Genomic DNA, 16,840 nt, shown 5'->3' on the forward strand with positions numbered 1-16,840 from the left:
AGACTTAGTACTTCCTCTCTGAGCTCCCTGCCTCAGTTGTCCCCCTTGCAGCCAGTCGTCTTTCAAAAATGCAAACTGGATCACATTCAGTCCGCTAAAAAAATCTCAGCATGATCCCACATTTAAGCCTCTGAGCACGACATGTCAGGACTTGGAAGATCTGGTGCATGCCCACTGGTCCAACCTCACCCCACTTCACACTCTCCGCTGTAGCAACAAGGAGCTACTTGCAGTTCTGAAACTTGCATGCCTTTATACCAGCTGTTCCTCTGCTTGTCTACCTGGCAAGCCTCTCCTCACCCCCAGGTCTCAGAGCAAATGCTTCCTGAGCTTTCTCAGACTTACTCAGCCAGGCTGAGGGCCTCCTCATGCTCCAGCCATACTTTGCTCAGACCCCCATAGAAGCAACTGATTACACCTCTAGGGACTGATGCCTTGTCTGTTTCCTCTCTAGATTTTATTTTATTTATTTTTTCCTCTCTAGATTTTAAGCTGCTTGACAGCAGGGTCTGTCTTTTCATGTTTTCCCCAGGGAATCCATGCTAAGAACATGACTTTCAGTACATCTAATAAATAATGTTCCTCTGTCTACGCGTAGCCAACCACAGAGAAGCACGTGGGACATGCTCAGTGAACGCTTATTGGCTTGAGGGCCTAGGTAGAGATGTCTCCCAAGTGTGGGCTGGGGGCTGGTCCGGTTCTGGTCTGACAGCTTTGGCTCAGGCCTGGTGAACAGTGGGTGCTTGGCTCCAGCCTCCCCCTGAAGCTCTCAGGCCCCTTCCCCTTCTCACTTGGCATAGAACAGAGGTGAACAGAGGCGACCTGGGTGGCTCGGTCAGTTAAGTGTCTGCCTTCAGCTTGGGTCATGATCCCAGGGTCCTGAGATCGAGCCCCACAGTGAGCCCCACATTGGGCTCCCGGCACCAGGGAGCCTGCTTCTCCCTCTCCTTCTGCCACTCCCCCTGCTTGTGCTCTGTCAAATAAAATCTTAAAAAACAAACAAAAGACACCCAGAGGTGAACAGCTGGTTGCCTAAAAGCCATGTTTGGCCTGGAGATGTTGTTGGGGCAGCAGTGATTTCATTAAAAAACCCATTATCAACATTCAAAAATCAGATTTTGCATAAAAATGAGGGTTTCTGACTTGTCTTTAAAAATTGGAGGATGTAGCAGTACTTGGTGGCCCTTCACGTCAGCTCTTCATTTGTACACAAGAGCCCCAAAGGCCCATTAGGCCTGGCCCCCTCAGCATTGGAGTTTGCCATCCTGCTCTCCAGGTGCAGGGTGTGGGCTGAGGAGTCCACGGCCTGCCCGGTCTTGGCTCTGACACTTACTTGCGCATCACCTTGAGCCAACCACCTGCTCATGTCTAAGTGTCTTCACCTGTAAAATCGGGATAATGCCTGTGTCACAGGATTCTCGGGCAGGCTACATGAGAGAACACTTGTGAAATGTGTGTGGCAGGGCATGTGCTCAGCAAATGGTGGTTGTGAGCTGCTAGAGTCTGGAAGGAAGAGAGAAGGTGCAGGACAGACCACACAAGGACCATCTTGTCACCAATGAACATTTATTGAGTGTCCGCATGTGCACAGCTTTGAACTTGGCGATCACAGAACGCACTGGGGGAGGGAAGGGGGGGTGGAAGCAAGGGATCAGGTTCGGGGGAGGGTCCCCCGGGGTTCCTAAGAAAGGTAGTCCCTGTTGGAGCCGCCAGTCGCGTCTCTCTGCAGAGAGGAATCCTAAGCAGGGGTGGGAATTAGAGCCAGGCACTGCGATGGTGATGGGGTGCAATCACTAGGGAAACATGCGGATTCTGGGGAAGTGTCCCTCCTGTTCCTGGCTCCAGCAAAGCCAGATGGCACTAGGGGGGACAGGGATCAGATGCTCAGGTGTCCAAACAGGGATAAGGACAGGCAAAATAAATAAACCCCCAACCCCCATCGTCACTCTCCTGTAACATGACACAAAAGCTTAGAGGCCAGGGCCTAAGGACTCCTGGGTCCCCTCAAGGAAGCTCAGGTGGAAGGAGGTTTCCCCACCCCCATACCAGGCTTGTCTGCCCCAGGATTTCCTGGAAGGATGGGGCAGTTCAGACCCTGGGTCATTGATTTTGATAGGAAGAACTATGATGTCGGTGGCCTGAGTCTGCTCTCTGCCCAAGGGGCCGAGGGCAAGAGCCGAATGGCCAATTTGAAGGACGTGGACCTGGGAGGCTACAGGGGTCACCACAGCCTAGGGGAGCCCACGCCCTGGCCGGCAGGGCACATGGGCTAAGGCAGCCAAGTTCCCGCCAGCCCTATCCCACCCCGGGGCCTCCCTCCCCTGGAGGAGCCTGACAGAGGGCACAATGACGACACCCAGTGCCCCCCTCCCTGGGGGGCTGCTCCAACCTTCCCCGGCCTGACAGGGACAGCCACGTTGATTTCCAAGCAATCCCTGCCCCCACGGGGGCCCAGGAGGCTGGACGCAGTTCCTTACACTTGAGGGGTGGGCACCGTGCCCTTGCCCTCAGAAAAGCCAGAAAGCTGGGGTGTTGGGGGGGGAGCTTGGGGAGGGGGGGCCCAGTTTGGGGGCTTCAGGGAAGATGCCTCCTCCCTCCTTCCCTTGCTGCCCACCCCCCCGCCCCGGGTCTGTCCCCAGTGGACACCCGCTCAGGGCTCCGACAGGCACTGCTCCAGGGCAGCCATGCGGTAGTGGCTGGCTGTCTCCTCACCTGCCTGCAGCCGCATGGCCTCCCGGCACAGCCGGTTGGCCCGTGCCAGCTCCACCAGGACGCCCTGATAGGCGGCCACCATCTCGGGCTTGACAGAGCTGGGGCTGACGCTGCCGAGCAGCTGGAGCAGCTCCTGTGGCCAGCGGGAGCGCAGGGCAGCGGGCGCCAGCCAGGGCAGCAGCGGCACGCAGCCCGTGAAGGCCTGCATGCCCAGGAACCAGAGCTCCTGCAGGTCGGCCCAGATGCCCTCGTAGTCGGGGGACAGCACCAGCACCGCCTGGTCCGAGCCGGGCGTGGCCCGCGCCACGTGGGACTGTGACAGGAAGAGGATGGCGGCCGCGAAGAAACCTCGGGAGGCTGGCGTTCCCTGCATAGCTGGAAGGCAAGGGGGGCAGAGGGCGCGTGAGGCCGGCAGGCTGGCTGCTCTCCCGGGCCCTTGCCTTCCCCTCTTGTGCGGACACCCTCCGGGAGCCCGAAGCACAGCCTGCCGTCAGCCTGCCTGGGCTCAAGCCCTACCTTGGACTTCACGGGGTGACCTTGGGTAATCCACTTTCCTGGCTCTCGTTTCCCTACTTGCAAAATGGGGCCAACAGTGCTAATCTTAGAAATCCGTTGTGAGAATTAAATGTAATAATCTTGGTACACTCAACTTCAGGGTCAGCCCTTCCTGCAGCCAGGGTAGAGAGGGGAGCGTGGCTGGGCCTAGAGAGCTCCTCCCGGGGAGGGCGGTCGCACCAATTTGATTCTTGGGCCAGAAGAGGGCGCCAGAGGGGGGGGGCCAGGAGCTGGTGACGGGGCTTTAGGTACCGGCCGTGCAGGGGCTCACCCCTGTACTGCAGACCCTCTCGGGGAGGCTGTCAGTCCAACCTGGTGGCATTTGTGGGTGAACAGCACTGAGGCCCTACTCCGGGGCGGCTCGGGGTCCACTAGGACATGCTCCCTTCCCACCTGCTGGGGGACCCTGCTGGGATCCCCCCTGCACAGGGACCAGAGAGGCAGCTGAGGGTACAGGCTCCATACGCCCTGTTCCCAGGCATCTGCTCAGCTCCTCCAACCTGACAGATGGGGCACAGGGAACAGGCGGGGACAGAGGGACCCAAGCAGACACCCACAGCCCAAGTGGGAGACACGGAGGGCAGGCAGGGGCTGGAGGGACGTTCCCCCACCCCCACCCCGCACACACCCAGAGGGAGGCAGGGATGCGGAGAAGTATGTGCAGAGGTGCACCAAAGTGCTGAAGCCTGTCACGAGGGAGGTGAGGTGTTGAGCAGAGAAAAACCTCAATGGGAGGAATCAGGTTTCTGACTCAAGGCCTGGGTGGGGGCGGCTCCACCTTGAAAACCCTGGATTCAGACTCCTTGGGCTGCTGGGCACTCCAGGTGCCTATGCCTCTGCCTCTGAGCGGGCCTGTACTTACACCCACTAGATGTACTTCAAAGTCTTCAGAAGAAAGAGAAAGTTATCATTTGTGGAAGAAGGGTGGGGTAGGGTGGGGGATGGAGACACACTTGAGAGATTTCCTCTCGACTGGAAAATTCTGTTAAAACCATTCCTTGAAAATGGGGACTTATGCCCAGAAGACAACAGGTCCACCCAGATCTTTTGCCCCTATCTATTAGGCCTGGGTCCCCGGGGCTTACCTGGCGAGGTGCTGAGGAGCCGGGCCATGAGGAGGCCCAGGGTGGCCACATTGGCAGCCAGAAGCAGCCTTCCATGCTGCTGCACTAGTGCGGGCAGTGATGTCATCAGGGTGTTCATGAGAGATGTGAAGCAGGCATCTCGCCTGGGGAGAAAGGGAAGGAAAGATGGGGGAGGGGGGCTGACTGAGCTAGACCAAGGCCTGGGAACACCTGGGATTCTCGGCTCCCAGTTTCACCAGGCAGGGTTTGGCAAGAAATGAGGCAGCAGGGTTAAGAGTTAACTGTGGGCCCATTCATGACCTCTGAGGAGCAGAGACTGGATTATGGCTGGAGCAGGTAGACATGCCCAGAGGGGTTCCAGACATGCCAAATCCTTGTGTGGGGTGGCTCTATTCTGAGAGCCTTTCATTCTAACACTAACAGGAACCCATGGGCACAGGGAAGCAAAGTCGAGACGGAGATCTGAGGCAAGTCTGAGCAGCCCCCCTTGCTTCCTCCAACCTCCTCCCCGGCCTCACTTGATCAGCCCTGGTGCGGTGACCACAAGGTTGAGGAAGATGTGACAGCAGGTCTGCAGGCCGATCTCCACGCTGTCAGGCAGCACTGAGGTATCGTGGCCCGGGGATGTGAGTTCCCACTGCTGCAAGAAATACTTGCAGAGAAGTGAGGGGGCTCCCTCCTTGATCAGGATCTCCCGGGGCCCATCTTCGACAGTCAGATGGCACCAGCCGGGCAGAAGGAGCCTGGGGGTGTGGAAGGAACAGATGTGTAAGGGGTGGGGACAGATGAAGGTACAAGGATTCCCTTTTTTGGGGCATCCCACCGGGGAGAAATGAAAGCAGGGGAAAAGGACCCGGCCTTTTAGGTCCCGTAGAGAACGCCCATGCTGTGGTGCTTTGCGGGCCTGGGCTCAAACTCGGGCTCTGCCACGTGGTGTGCGTGTGGGCCAGTTACTTTAACCTTGAGTCTCAGTTTGCTCATCCTGAAGATGCGGATGAGACTTCTCTCATAGATTTGCTGTGTGGACCGGGTGAGATTGTTTGGGTAAAGGGTAGAGCAAAATGCCTGGCGTGTAGTAACTGCTCAATAAACATGAGTTCTCTATAGACAGATCTGGGCTGGGCAAGTTAAGACTTGTCCTGCGGGAACAACCGCCCCCCCCCACCCCGGAAACCAGAAATAATCCTAAAGGAAATCTCATGCCCCAATCAGGAAGCCTGGCACAGACCAGTCGGGGGGGGGGGAGCAGACGTGTCCCCCTGTGACACTTTTCTTTAGAACAGTCTGGCTGGACAGACTAACTACAAACTCACCGGAGAGCATCCCCTGGCCAGGTGGGCCCTGGGGTGGTGGGGGAGATGGCCAGGGTGGCCACCTGCTGGGAGAGGTCATTCGCCTCCTCAGCCTCCTCGTAGAGGGTCTTGGCGTAGCGCACAAGGAAGGGCAGCAGCTGGCAGACCTCCTTGCGCAGGGACGAGGTCTCCTCGGCCAGCCAGGCCCCCAGGATCCGCACCGAAGCAAACACAAAGGGCTCCTTCTGCTTCTCTGGCCCCACCTGTTGCCACGGGACCCCCGTGAGATGGAGCAGGACCAGAGGCCCTCCCCGGCCGGGACAGCATGCCAGCCAGCCTAGGAATACCACAACTAGCAGGGAATTCTGGCCTGAGAGCCCTTCAAAGGGGGGGCCCCGGGTCCCCAGCACCTGGTGCATGGCAAGACATACCCAACAGGGGCCTGGCACAGAGCAGGCCCTCGGGGCATGTGTGCTGAGGGAACTGGACTTCAGACAACATGTCCCCACACTCCCTGGGGCTCAACTCGGCCCCCCCACCTCTAAAGTAGCTCATGGCTCCAAGGTAACTCACAGGTCCAAAGCTAACTAGACACTCCCTCTATAGCAGCTCTGACCTGGGAGGAGTTAGCTGAACCTCTCCAGAGGTCAGGAACCAGCAGCCCCGCTCCTTTGCCTGGCTCTGGTACAAGTCTGCATGTGCAGGTGCATGAAACAATGCGAGAGGTTGAGCGGAACAGACTGCTTCGATTTGGTGTGCGTGTGTACCGGGGGGAGGGTTGTGAGTGGGAAGTCACTGTGTTGTGTGTGTGCGTGTGTGTGTACTGTGAGTGCACATATGGTGTGTGGTATGGTGCTTGTGTGGAGGCTCGGCGGGGGGAGGGAGAGGGAGGCTCGGCCACACTACTCCCGGGAGTGCTGCAGGATCAGCCCTCAGAGTGGGCATCTTGCCCTCGCCCCATTCCGTTCCGCTGCTGCCATACCGCAGTCCCCCTTTGCCTTGCCTTCCGCCCCGGCCCCGATCCCTGACACTAGGCTCCCGCTGTGGGCCGCTGAACCCTCACCTGCTGCAGATAGTGGATGACAGCCCCGATGGCCTCCTTCATGATGCTCACGAGCTGCACCTTCTGTGGCTCCTTGAGCAGCGACTGCTCACAGCGGGTGCATTCCTGGATCCCCAACTCCATGAGGGCATAGCAGGCGGTCACCACATCCTCTTTTACTTCTGTGCCTGTCTCCTCCAGAGCCAGCCGTACCTCCACACACGCCAGATTCACCAGCAGGGCCAGGAACTTGCTCCCGGAGCTGCCCGCTGGGATCCAGTCGGAGCCGCAGGCATGCGCCAGGCGGGCTGCCAGCTTTAGTGCGGGGTTGCGCTGCCAGGAGCTCAGCTTGCTGCCCAGGATGCGTGCCAGCCCGGCCTGCAGATCCCGGAGGCATTCCGAGGGCACGGTTGTCGGGGGCAGGAAGAGGGGCAGCAGTTGGCAGAGCTCGAATTTGCTGGCATCCTCGGCTTTCTGGAAATCTTCACTGAGGCCCCGCAACACGGCCAGGAGGTCAGGCTCCGCCTCCTTCCAGCACTGGGTCTCAGCAGCTGCCAGCAGGCCCACTAGAAGTGCCAGGGCCTGGTCAAAGCCGTAGCCGTGCCCCAGGTATGCTTGACACAGGGCAGACACGGTGCCCCCAGCAATGAGGTGCCGGGGCCCACGGGGTGTGCCCGCCACAGCTGTCAGGCACTGGTAGGTGTCATCGATCATGGAACGGCGAGCAGCATCATCCGGGTCCCCCCGGGCAGTGAGGAAGGTGCTAAGGATGGGGATCTTGTTCAGGACCTGGGGATGGGCGGCCAGTTCAGGGTCACTGCAGAAGCAGGCCAGTAGGGCCACACCCAGGGCTCGGAGAACATGGTCAGGGCAGCCATCTGGCGCCTCCTTGGTGGTCAGGAGACGATTGGGGAAGGTGAAGCCTACAGCGTCGAAGATCCGCCGTCGAGTTTTGGCATCGATGTCACCTGCTTTGACTGCCTTGGTCACCTAAGGGGGGTATGTTCTATCAGCAGGATGAAAGGAAGACTGCCCTCTGCACCCTGGGGCGCTGACCATTAGCAAGATAAGGTCATGGAAGGCGACTCGCACTGGGGGCCAGAGGTCACTTCATCCAGCTCCTTTTCTCCCCTGGGAGACAAGACGATTGTGACCTCTGGGATACCTCATCTGTTATTATCTCCACAGAAGGGAGGTCCTGCCATTTCATTACCTGGTCATTTGGGAAGTTCTTCCTGATATCTAATCTAAGATGCCGACAACCTGAGTTGGGCTAAGAGCTCAGTTTACAATCTCCCATGGATTTAGGGTCTCTCCCTAATTGCTCCCCACAGAGAAGCCTCTGATCCATTCCCACCACCTTCTCAGGGGAAATGGCTCCTGAGTCTCGCCACTCTGCCTGTCAAAACATTTCCCCTTACATTTCACCTCAACACCTCCTCTGCTGCAGTGTGAGCCCTTGACTCTGGAGCCTTCTCCCTGTTGCCATGGCAAACAAGCAGCGACTGTACTCCCTCCTCCCTTCACCCCCCACACATCAACCCCTCCTTCCCAGCACTGCAGCTCCTGCTCTGCTGGCCCCAGCTTGGTTCTTCCAACAGGGCTAAGCCCCAGACCAGCATCTTCACCCTCGACCTACCCACTGCCATCCGGGCCATCCTCTGGGACCCCTTCCCAGTTACTTCTGGTTCTGCTACTCTCTCCACCCCCAGAGCAAGCATCCCCAGCCCTCAAGTACTCTGCACTAGTTACTACCTGCTGCTGTCACCCTATGAGTCAGCTCCCATCTGCTCTGGGACGCCCCAGAGAGCAGACCCAGGCAGCCTCCTCCAAGGCTCCCAGGGCCCCAGGCCTTATTCAGCCCCATTTTCCCCTTTGCCCCCATACTCAGGGGGAGCAAAGAAGAGTCCAAAGGTAGGCATCTGGGGCCTTCTTTGGTGCCTCCAGGAATGCCAGCACCACCTATGTATCCTTGGGGACTTTTTGTCCCCATTCCTAGGGGGTCCAACCACCCAGCCCTTCCCACCTCCCGATTTTCAGTCAGTTCCTTACTAGCAGCAGGGCAGCAAACTGCTCGCTGTCATTCTTGGCCTCACGGAGGGCTCCCAGGTAGCGCTCCAGGGTGGGGTTTCGGCTCTCTGCCTGGTTCAGAGCTGGCTCGCAATCCGAGGCCATGATGCCCGCCTTGCCCAACTGTGAACACAAGAGGGACTGAGCATCCCTCTGCAGAGGAGGGGTGGGGGTGGGAGTGGAGGATGGAGGGAGGGATTAGCACAGAGGGAGGGACCAGGAGGGATGGGTTGCACAAGACTGACCTCCCTTGTGGCAGCCCCTTAAAGGCACTGGACCCTCAAGTCCTTAGGGGTGAAGAAGGGACCCTGGTCCAAGGTCACCTCCAGAAAGCGGGAAGGAAGGGCCATGCATCCTGCTGCTCAGCTGGACAGCTCTCCTTACCAATTTCCCAGGAGTGGGAGGGGGCTGGCCCCACTGCTCAGCTGGCCCCTGGCACCAGAGGCCTGGTTTCATCTCCCTCCACCCAGGCATACCAGGAGGGAGTGGTGAGGACAGACAGGAAGGAATGGAGACATACATGGGTGAAGTTCGATTATCCGGACTCAGGCTGACATGAGGGAAAAGGGCATCCTAGGTTTCCCTTCCCCTCCCCTCTCCAGAACAGACAGAAGACAAGCTTCAGCAGAAGTGAGGATGCAGGGTGCTGACCAGGGAAGGCTTGGAGGCCCCTCTGGGGACCCCACCCCTCCAGCCAGGGCTCTCAATCGCCCCCGCAGGCTCCTTGCCTCCTCTCCTTTCCCTCCCTCGGGCAGAAGCTGCAGCTGCAGCAGCAGCAGCAGCACCAGCAGAAGCACCAGCAGAAGCACCAGCAGAAGCACCAGCAGAATTAACCCTTTGCGCTCCCTCTCCTCACCCTCCCCGCCCCGCTACCAGCCTGTGGATGCCGGCAGAGGCTGGAGAAGCAAGAAGGGGTCCCGGGCAGCTCCCAGGACAACGGAGAATCCAAAAGCCGGATAATCGAAGCGGGGCTGCTGAGATGGGGAGATGAGAAAGGGAAGAGGGTTCTTGGCGGTCACCACCTGTCCCGCCGCAGCCAGGTCACAACACGACATTGATGAAGTCACGACAGGGCGGCGATGAGATCACACTTCACGATGGCGCGGTGATGTCACGGAGAGATCACGGCAAAAATCACGACATGGACAGCCCCCAAAGATGACAGGGCAAATTAAAGATATATATATAGGTATATACTGAAAAGGGCTGTGACAAAATGGAGTCTCGACAGAGCACGATGATGTCGCGATATGGAGCGATGGAGTCGCGATAGGGTCCCCGGGGTGTGTCGGCATCGATCAGCGCCGGCTCGGCGAGGCCCCGGCTGGGATGCAGGGGAGGGCCTGAAGGGGGCTGAGCTCACCAGGCTGCGGCCCCGAGCGGCGAAATCTTCTCCGAGCGCGACGCTCCGGGAGCCTGGGGCCGCTGCTCACGCCGCTTTGCCCACTCCCGGCTCCAGGCGGCTGCAGCTCCACCCCCACCCCCGCAGCTCTCTCGACCAATCCGCGGCACCTTCACTCCGGGCTCTGGCCAATGGCACGCCTGGGCGTTAAGCCGTAGGGGGTGCTGCCGTTGCCGCCATCTTGCTTGTGGGTATTGCCCGAGTCTGGGGCCTGGGGCTCGCAGAGGGCCGGCGAAGGAGCACACTTCCTGTGAAGAGCGGGAGGCGACGGCCTGGGGGCCCAGGTTCCTTCGCTCGTGCGTAGTTCTGTCCCTCAGCGCTGCCCCTCCTCCCCCTCGGGCTCGCGGCTGGAATTGAGCTTCCGGGGGGGGCGGGGGGCTCAGGAGGACTGGTTAGCCTGAAGAGTGTGTTTCCGGGTTGAGCCCGGGGAGGTGGGAGGAGGCGGCGTTTCCGGCCGCGGTCGCTGTCCTGGGAGGCTGAGGCGAGAGGGAGCTGTCCGGGTGGGGAGCCCGCACTACCTTCTTCCTTTTCCTCCTCCTCCTCCTCCGGGTGAGGGGAGCGAAGGTTGGGGCCCCGACCCCATGGACCGGGAGGAGGCGGAGGCTGCCGAGAGCCGGGGCCCCGCTGTGTGGCCCTGAGCCCCGGTAGGTGGCCGGGGGCGGCTGGCTGCCAGGCCGAGGGCCACGAGCTCAGGGGAGGGGCAAGCGGGACGGGCTATTTCTGAGGGTGCGCTGGCCGGGTGTTGGGACCCGGAGGTGGCGCTCCTGGCCCGGCCAGGGCAGCCAGCTGCTTCTGGCTTTTTGCAGGTGCGGAGCTCGAGTCCCAGGCTGAACCCCGTTTCTCTCGGGCCCGGGCCTGGTCATGCAGCCATCCTCCATCCCTTGACAGACTGACCGGGCTCGGGGCGCCGCTGTCCTTCCTCCCTCGACTTCTGCAGCCTCGCCCTTAGCTGCTGTCTCTTGTGTTTGGTCTCCCCACCAAGATAGAAAGTTGATGCAGAATAAGGGGGGCGGGGCTGAGCACGGTGTGTAAATTACCATGCGAAACCTGCCTTCTTCCGGACTTAGAAAATTCTTTCCCGCGGAGGGGTTCTGTGGTGTCTACACAGTGAGCACAAAGGTGAAACGAAGGAAGTCAAAAGAGAAAACCTCAGGCGGTTCTAGGAAAGCTTTTCCTTCTCTCGCCTCCTGGTGCTTGTGCTCAACCGACCATAGATGCAGTTAGTGAAGAGCATTAGCTGACTGTCCTTGTGCTTTCTTCTGTGATTAACAGACTGGGAGCTAGGAACAAATTGGAAAGACGACCTCCCAGAACAATCTGTTCATTTTTCCAGCAATTTGGAAAACAATGTCTGCATATACAAGCAGTTATTCATGGCAGTCTGTTCTGTAACTTTCCCAAATATCTTGAGACTTTTTTTTTTTTTTAAAAGAGCTTTATTCTTGAGAGCTTGTTGATTACTCATACCAGCTGAATAGGCTGTTTCAGACTTGCTCTGTCGTTGTTCAAACATATCTTATCGCTGTGTACATAAATGGAGTTCCACGTATGTAGCTGACAGACTGAACTATGATACATCCCCCATCAACCTGAAGTATTAAGTAAACATTACCCCCTGCTCTGTCTGAACAGCTGCTGCAACAGAGTGCTTTTATTTTGGATGTACTTGTAACGCCCTAAATGCCAAAACTATTGCAAGCTTTTCTAGATTTTCGTTTGTCAGGTATTGTGGGGGTGTGTGTTCTCTCCCTGGGTTTTTACCCTTTGATTCTATAACAAACCGTTTGGATCTTGGTGATGTGTTGTTCTTACCTCTAGTCAGCAAGGCTTTAACGACCCAGTAGTGATTTGTGCCCTTAGGCAATTGTAGATTTATTTCAGAGGCATGGCTGGTTGGGAGTTCACCTGAAAAGAGCTCTGCCTCTCTCTTATGCAAGGTTTGTAAGACATTGCACTTCTAATCAGCTTGCTAATTCAATGGTGTTTATTACTCCCATTTTCAAAACCTATTCATTTCTTTTATGCTTCTGTCGCCCACCTGTCATGCCATTGATGACAGGTGTTGAGTCACTTTGAGTTTAAATCCTTTTGTGGTAGGCAGAAACGTGTTGGGTAAGATCCGTGTGCACACACACACACACACACATGCACACTCGCTGTTCCATCTTGGGAGGCTAGAGAAGTTGCTGGATAGACTTTCTAACTTAGGCTCCATTTCATAATCTCTTGAACATGTCACTGGCCCACACATCTTTCAGCTCCCTGCTTCCTAACATAGAACTTCAAAACTACTAGAAATCAGAATGGATGGAAGTGAATGAGAAAGAAGTCCTTCAGATGCTTGAGGCTTGGTGAAAGCCTTTTCTTGGGTGGGCTGTACCTCAGTTTTGCAGCTGTGTGTGTGTGTCTGTGTGTGCATGTGTCTATTTCCTGGTATTAGTCAATTTTGATATCCAACCCATGTGATGCCAATCTCCTTGTATGCTGGCTGCGGTTGGGGGTTGGAGTCATTTGCCACACGTGGGTGACAGGTGCACATTTAGGACAGAAGAATTTGAATTGCTTCAGAACCCAACCAACCCTCATGGTATTGCCAAAATTTATACAATGTAGGGAAGTTGTATAAGAGAGATGAAACGGATGAAAATCATTTTTTCTCTGGAAGGGACCTAAATTATCCAGCTCCTAGATTCCGGAGTAGCCAGCATAATGTCTAGCAGATAATAAGGGCTGTGCAAATATTTGTTGAGTGTATCTATGAATTCAAGTCAGGGATTGCAAATGATTCTAGGGATCAGGGAGGTGACATCAAGATGTAACTTGGATAGATTTTTAAGTTCATAGTGGCGGGGCAGTAGTAAACTGGAGAGTGCATGTGTTTCCTAAAGACAGTCACATGAAAATATTTTTTAAAGCACAGCTAGACAAAACTCTCAGCTGTGCACCTCTATAGTCCAAACTCTTCATAGATAAAGTGTGTTTGGTCAGAGTCAGAAAGCTCTTGGTAGCAGAACTGGAACTGAAACTCAGATCTTCTTTTCTTTAGGCTGGTGCTTTTTCCATTCTTCCACACAGGTGATTTACTGTTAGCTTAGAAAATAATAGAATGTAAAATGTTTCAGTTTTACAGTGGATTCATTTCATATCCCTTGCTATGTTTTTATCCTGATAATTATAGGCTTTGTCAAGGCTCAGGTTTAAAATTTATGGGCAGGTATGAGCAGTGAAAGACAAACTTGAAATTTCTCTTCCCCCTTATCTGTCACATTCTCTAGCACTCTACATTTCCAGGAATCAATTATTAATTACTTGGCATATAATTTCTTCCCTTTCTGTCTTTATAGTGAACTGGTTCCGCCTGTCTGGAAGGCCATGGAGAAGAGGCTGGGAGTCAAGCCAAGCCCTGTTTCCTGGATTTTATTGGGATTTTGTTGGCAGATATCCATGAAATGGTTGAGAAGCCTGTACCTGTTTTATACTTGCTTCTGCTTCAGTGCTCTGTGGTTGTCAACAGGTACCATGTTCTTTATAGATTTAAGATAAAAAGGGCACTCTTTGTGAGTCTTTCAGTTCATATTAAAGACTAGTAGGAGGCAGAAAACTAATCTGCTAAGTGACAGAAATGGTCATCCTTTTGTGTTTTGTTTTGTTTTAAGATTTTATTTATTTATTTGAGAGAGAGAGAATGAGAGCGCACAAGCAGGGGGAGCGGAAGGCAGAGGGAGAAGCAGGCTCCCTGCTGAGCAAGGAGCCCGATGTGGGGCTCAATCCTAGGACCCTGATATCATGACCTGAGCCAAAGGCAAATGCTTAACCAACTGAGCCACCCAGGCATCCCAATGGTCATCCTTTTGGTGGACATTTAGTTTGTTGGGTTTATTTGTTTTGGAACACAAAATTGGGTTATTTTTTGTAAAGGGGAATTGGCATGATCATTTTAAGATTTGGTGAAGATGTAATGAAAAGAAAAATATTTGAAAGTTGGAAAGACCTGGGTCCTGGAGCTGGATGTTTCTACTTAATAACTGTGAAACCTTGAGCAAGTTACCTATAGCCTGTAAAGAAGGATAAGATTTACCTTATAGCTTGATATGAGAGACACTGTTGTTAAAGTCTGTTGTACAGCCCTGTGAACATAGGTGCTCAGTAAGTGATACTTTGCTTCCTTTCCTAAAGGAATCTTCACTTGTAGGAAGTGAAGCCTAGTGAAGTGTGTTCCTTGCTTTTTCTATAGAAAGGGGATATGCTGATAGATTTCATAAAGTATGCTTTCCTCGTAGAGATTATTTTGCCAGGCTAGAACCTTTTGCCAGGAAAGAGTGTGAAGAAGGTTAAATTTCAAAGAGTTCTCTTTCTTTCTGTCATTTTTTTCTTTCAATTCTTTTATTGACGTTCTTTTCGGAGTATGGAATGTGAGAGAACAGCAATTTCAGAAAGACTTCTCAGTATGCTGCCATTCTGGGTGGTGACAAAAGCCTTGTGTTGTAGAGTCCACTGTCTGGGATAACTAATCAGCCTTTTGCTCCTATAATTCCAAAGATTTCTGTTGCTTTCCTAAAGGAATTGGTGGTCACGATCTAGAGAATCAAGTAATTACTGTATTTAGCAATTTTAGTAACATCAGCTTTGGGGTTTTTGTTGTCTTGCAGTGGTGGTTGATGATTGCATAATTATAGCAGTGAAAATTGCAATTGACAGAAAGCTGACCTAAATGTTTTTTTACCCAGATGATGCTTTGCTGGGACACTAACTATTTTAGGCCAACACTTTATGTAAGATCATTTGAGTTAAATAAGTAACTGATTTAGCACTATCAGAGTAGGAAAATTGCATTTTTTGAAGAGTACCTACCAAATACCAGGCCCTTGGTTATAAACATTACATATCTTATCTCACTTAATCCGATGATAGTCCTAAAACAGATAGTTTTAGTTTCATTTTATACATAAAGAAATTGAGGCCCAGAGAGGCAAAATGACTTGACCAGGATCACACAGCAAGAACACAGCAGAGCCAGGAGTCTAAATCCACGTCTGTTCACTCAATAGCCTGTGCTCTTTTTCTTCTGCTATTCTGCCTTCCAACCACAGGTAATCTTTTGGAGGACCAAAGACAGTTTTTTACGCTGAACCATGATGAGCAGCTTGTTATTTGAGGAATTCCATGTACAGGGGAGGGAGAAGCATTTCTGAGTGTTTCTGTATTTGTAGTCTAGCATTTGGTTAAACAGAGTACTGTTGGCTTACTGGGCTAGGCTTTAATATCCCCTCAGCTGTGTGCTTAAAAACGACAGTGAGCAGATTGAGTATAGAGGTGCAAACGTGGTATAGGAGTGGTTCTGGTGGGGATTAGATTGTACCAGTTTCATTTTAGAGAAGTTTGGAGCTTCTACCATGGAAGAACCAAGAACTATGTGTGTTCAAACTGAGGGAACATGCAGGTAACACATGACAGACAGAATTGTTATGTATTTTAATTTATCAGAACTTTTTCACATCAGTTTTTTAACAAACATAATATCTTAATAGAAAAAAATGAATAAATGACAAAGAGAAAAAAAGATATGTACAGGGAGTACCATAAATAAGAAATTAAAATGATTTATAAGCATTTAAAAAATGTACATTCTCAGTATTAACCAAAAAACTGCACATTAAATCCTTTTCTAACTGAGTAATCTTGGTGCCCAATGTGCGGGTCAAACTCACAATCCCAAGATCAAGAGTCCCATGCTCCACCAACTGAGCTGGCCAGGGGCCCCCAAAGAACCTCAGATTAAAACGAGAGATCATTTTTTAGCTTATCATATTGATGAAGATCAAAGTAAATAAATTTAGTGCTGCCTAGGGGTGATGTGATTGCCCTTATACTGTGCTGGGAAGTTTGAACAGAGAACTTTTGGCGTAAATATCGAGATCCTTAAAAAGTTAATATCGTTTGACCTGGTAATTCCCCTTTTAGGAGTTTATGTCAAGGATATATTTAGATGGTTGTGAATGAGAACATTCATCAACACTCATTTCTTCTACGTTGCAAAACATTGCCACAACCCGCCCAGCAGTAGGAGCATGGTGAGATTATGGCATGTCGACACGTGAAATGTTATTCAACTTCAAAATTCACAGTTTAGAAGAATAAGTACATGGGAAATGCTCTTAATGTTCAATGATAAAAGCAGGATATACAACTGCACATTCACGATGGTGCCCATTTTGTGAAAAGAGAAAAATACTTTTGTATAATAGAAAGTCTGAAACAAGATACATAATTAAATGTTTATATATTTTTTTGAGTAGTGGAATTATTATCTGTGTATAGTTTTTGTTTTCCAGATCTTTTTTCTGTGTACATGTATAACTTTTTAAATAAAGGTGGGGGGAGCCTACCCGAAACCTGAAAAAGCAACAACAAAATAATAGCAGCAAAAACCTGGCATTGGCAGCCTGGGTCAGTTTTTATCTACTTGTGAGTTCAGTTTTTAACCGAGCTCTTAAGTTTTCTCTAATAAGATACATTCTTGTTTGTTTGCTGTTGTTATTTAGCTTATGGGTTATATGGATTATTCCTGAAAAACTAACCAAAATAAGGCAGCTCTCTTGTTATTCCTATTTACTACTTGGCAGTTTACTCCATCTCTTATCAGAACCCCAGGCACCCACTGACTTACATATAATGAGCTTGT

General features: G+C 52.8%; 2 protein-coding genes across 6 annotated transcripts in view; one reads left to right on the forward strand and one right to left on the reverse strand.

Annotated features, from left to right (window-relative positions):
- Window positions 1-1,549: 1,549 nt before the first annotated feature.
- NCDN (neurochondrin) lies at window positions 1,550-11,127 on the reverse strand. Its single transcript, XM_028113796.2, has 7 exons — window positions 9,779-11,127; window positions 8,739-8,879; window positions 6,708-7,676; window positions 5,666-5,907; window positions 4,871-5,095; window positions 4,353-4,495; window positions 1,550-3,087 (listed from the first exon to the last, which is right to left on the reverse strand). Exons 1-7 carry the CDS (start codon window positions 9,809-9,811, stop codon window positions 2,651-2,653), a joined length of 2,190 nt encoding a protein of 729 aa, XP_027969597.1. The 5' UTR covers window positions 9,812-11,127; the 3' UTR covers window positions 1,550-2,650.
- KIAA0319L (KIAA0319 like) overlaps window positions 10,347-16,840 on the forward strand; it is a 98,770-nt gene continuing 92,276 nt past the window's right edge. Inside the window, exons 1-2 of one of the 5 annotated variants that reach the window (XM_088022505.1) lie at window positions 10,347-10,454; window positions 13,503-13,672. In XM_088022505.1, the coding sequence (XP_087878631.1) occupies window positions 13,531-13,672 (142 nt within the window). In that variant the 5' untranslated portion in view covers window positions 10,347-10,454; window positions 13,503-13,530. Of the gene's footprint in view, window positions 10,455-10,565; window positions 10,803-11,903; window positions 12,096-13,502; window positions 13,673-16,840 lie in introns of those variants that run through there. The other 4 variants (XM_028113791.2, XM_088022506.1, XM_088022508.1 and 1 more) reach the window with 4 other exon arrangements.

The sequence above is a fragment of the Eumetopias jubatus genome, unplaced genomic scaffold (genome assembly GCF_037043125.1).
Source record: "Eumetopias jubatus isolate StellerSeaLion01/CBP00866 unplaced genomic scaffold, mEumJub1_p1.0 scaffold_4, whole genome shotgun sequence".
NCBI lineage: Eukaryota > Metazoa > Chordata > Mammalia > Carnivora > Otariidae > Eumetopias > Eumetopias jubatus.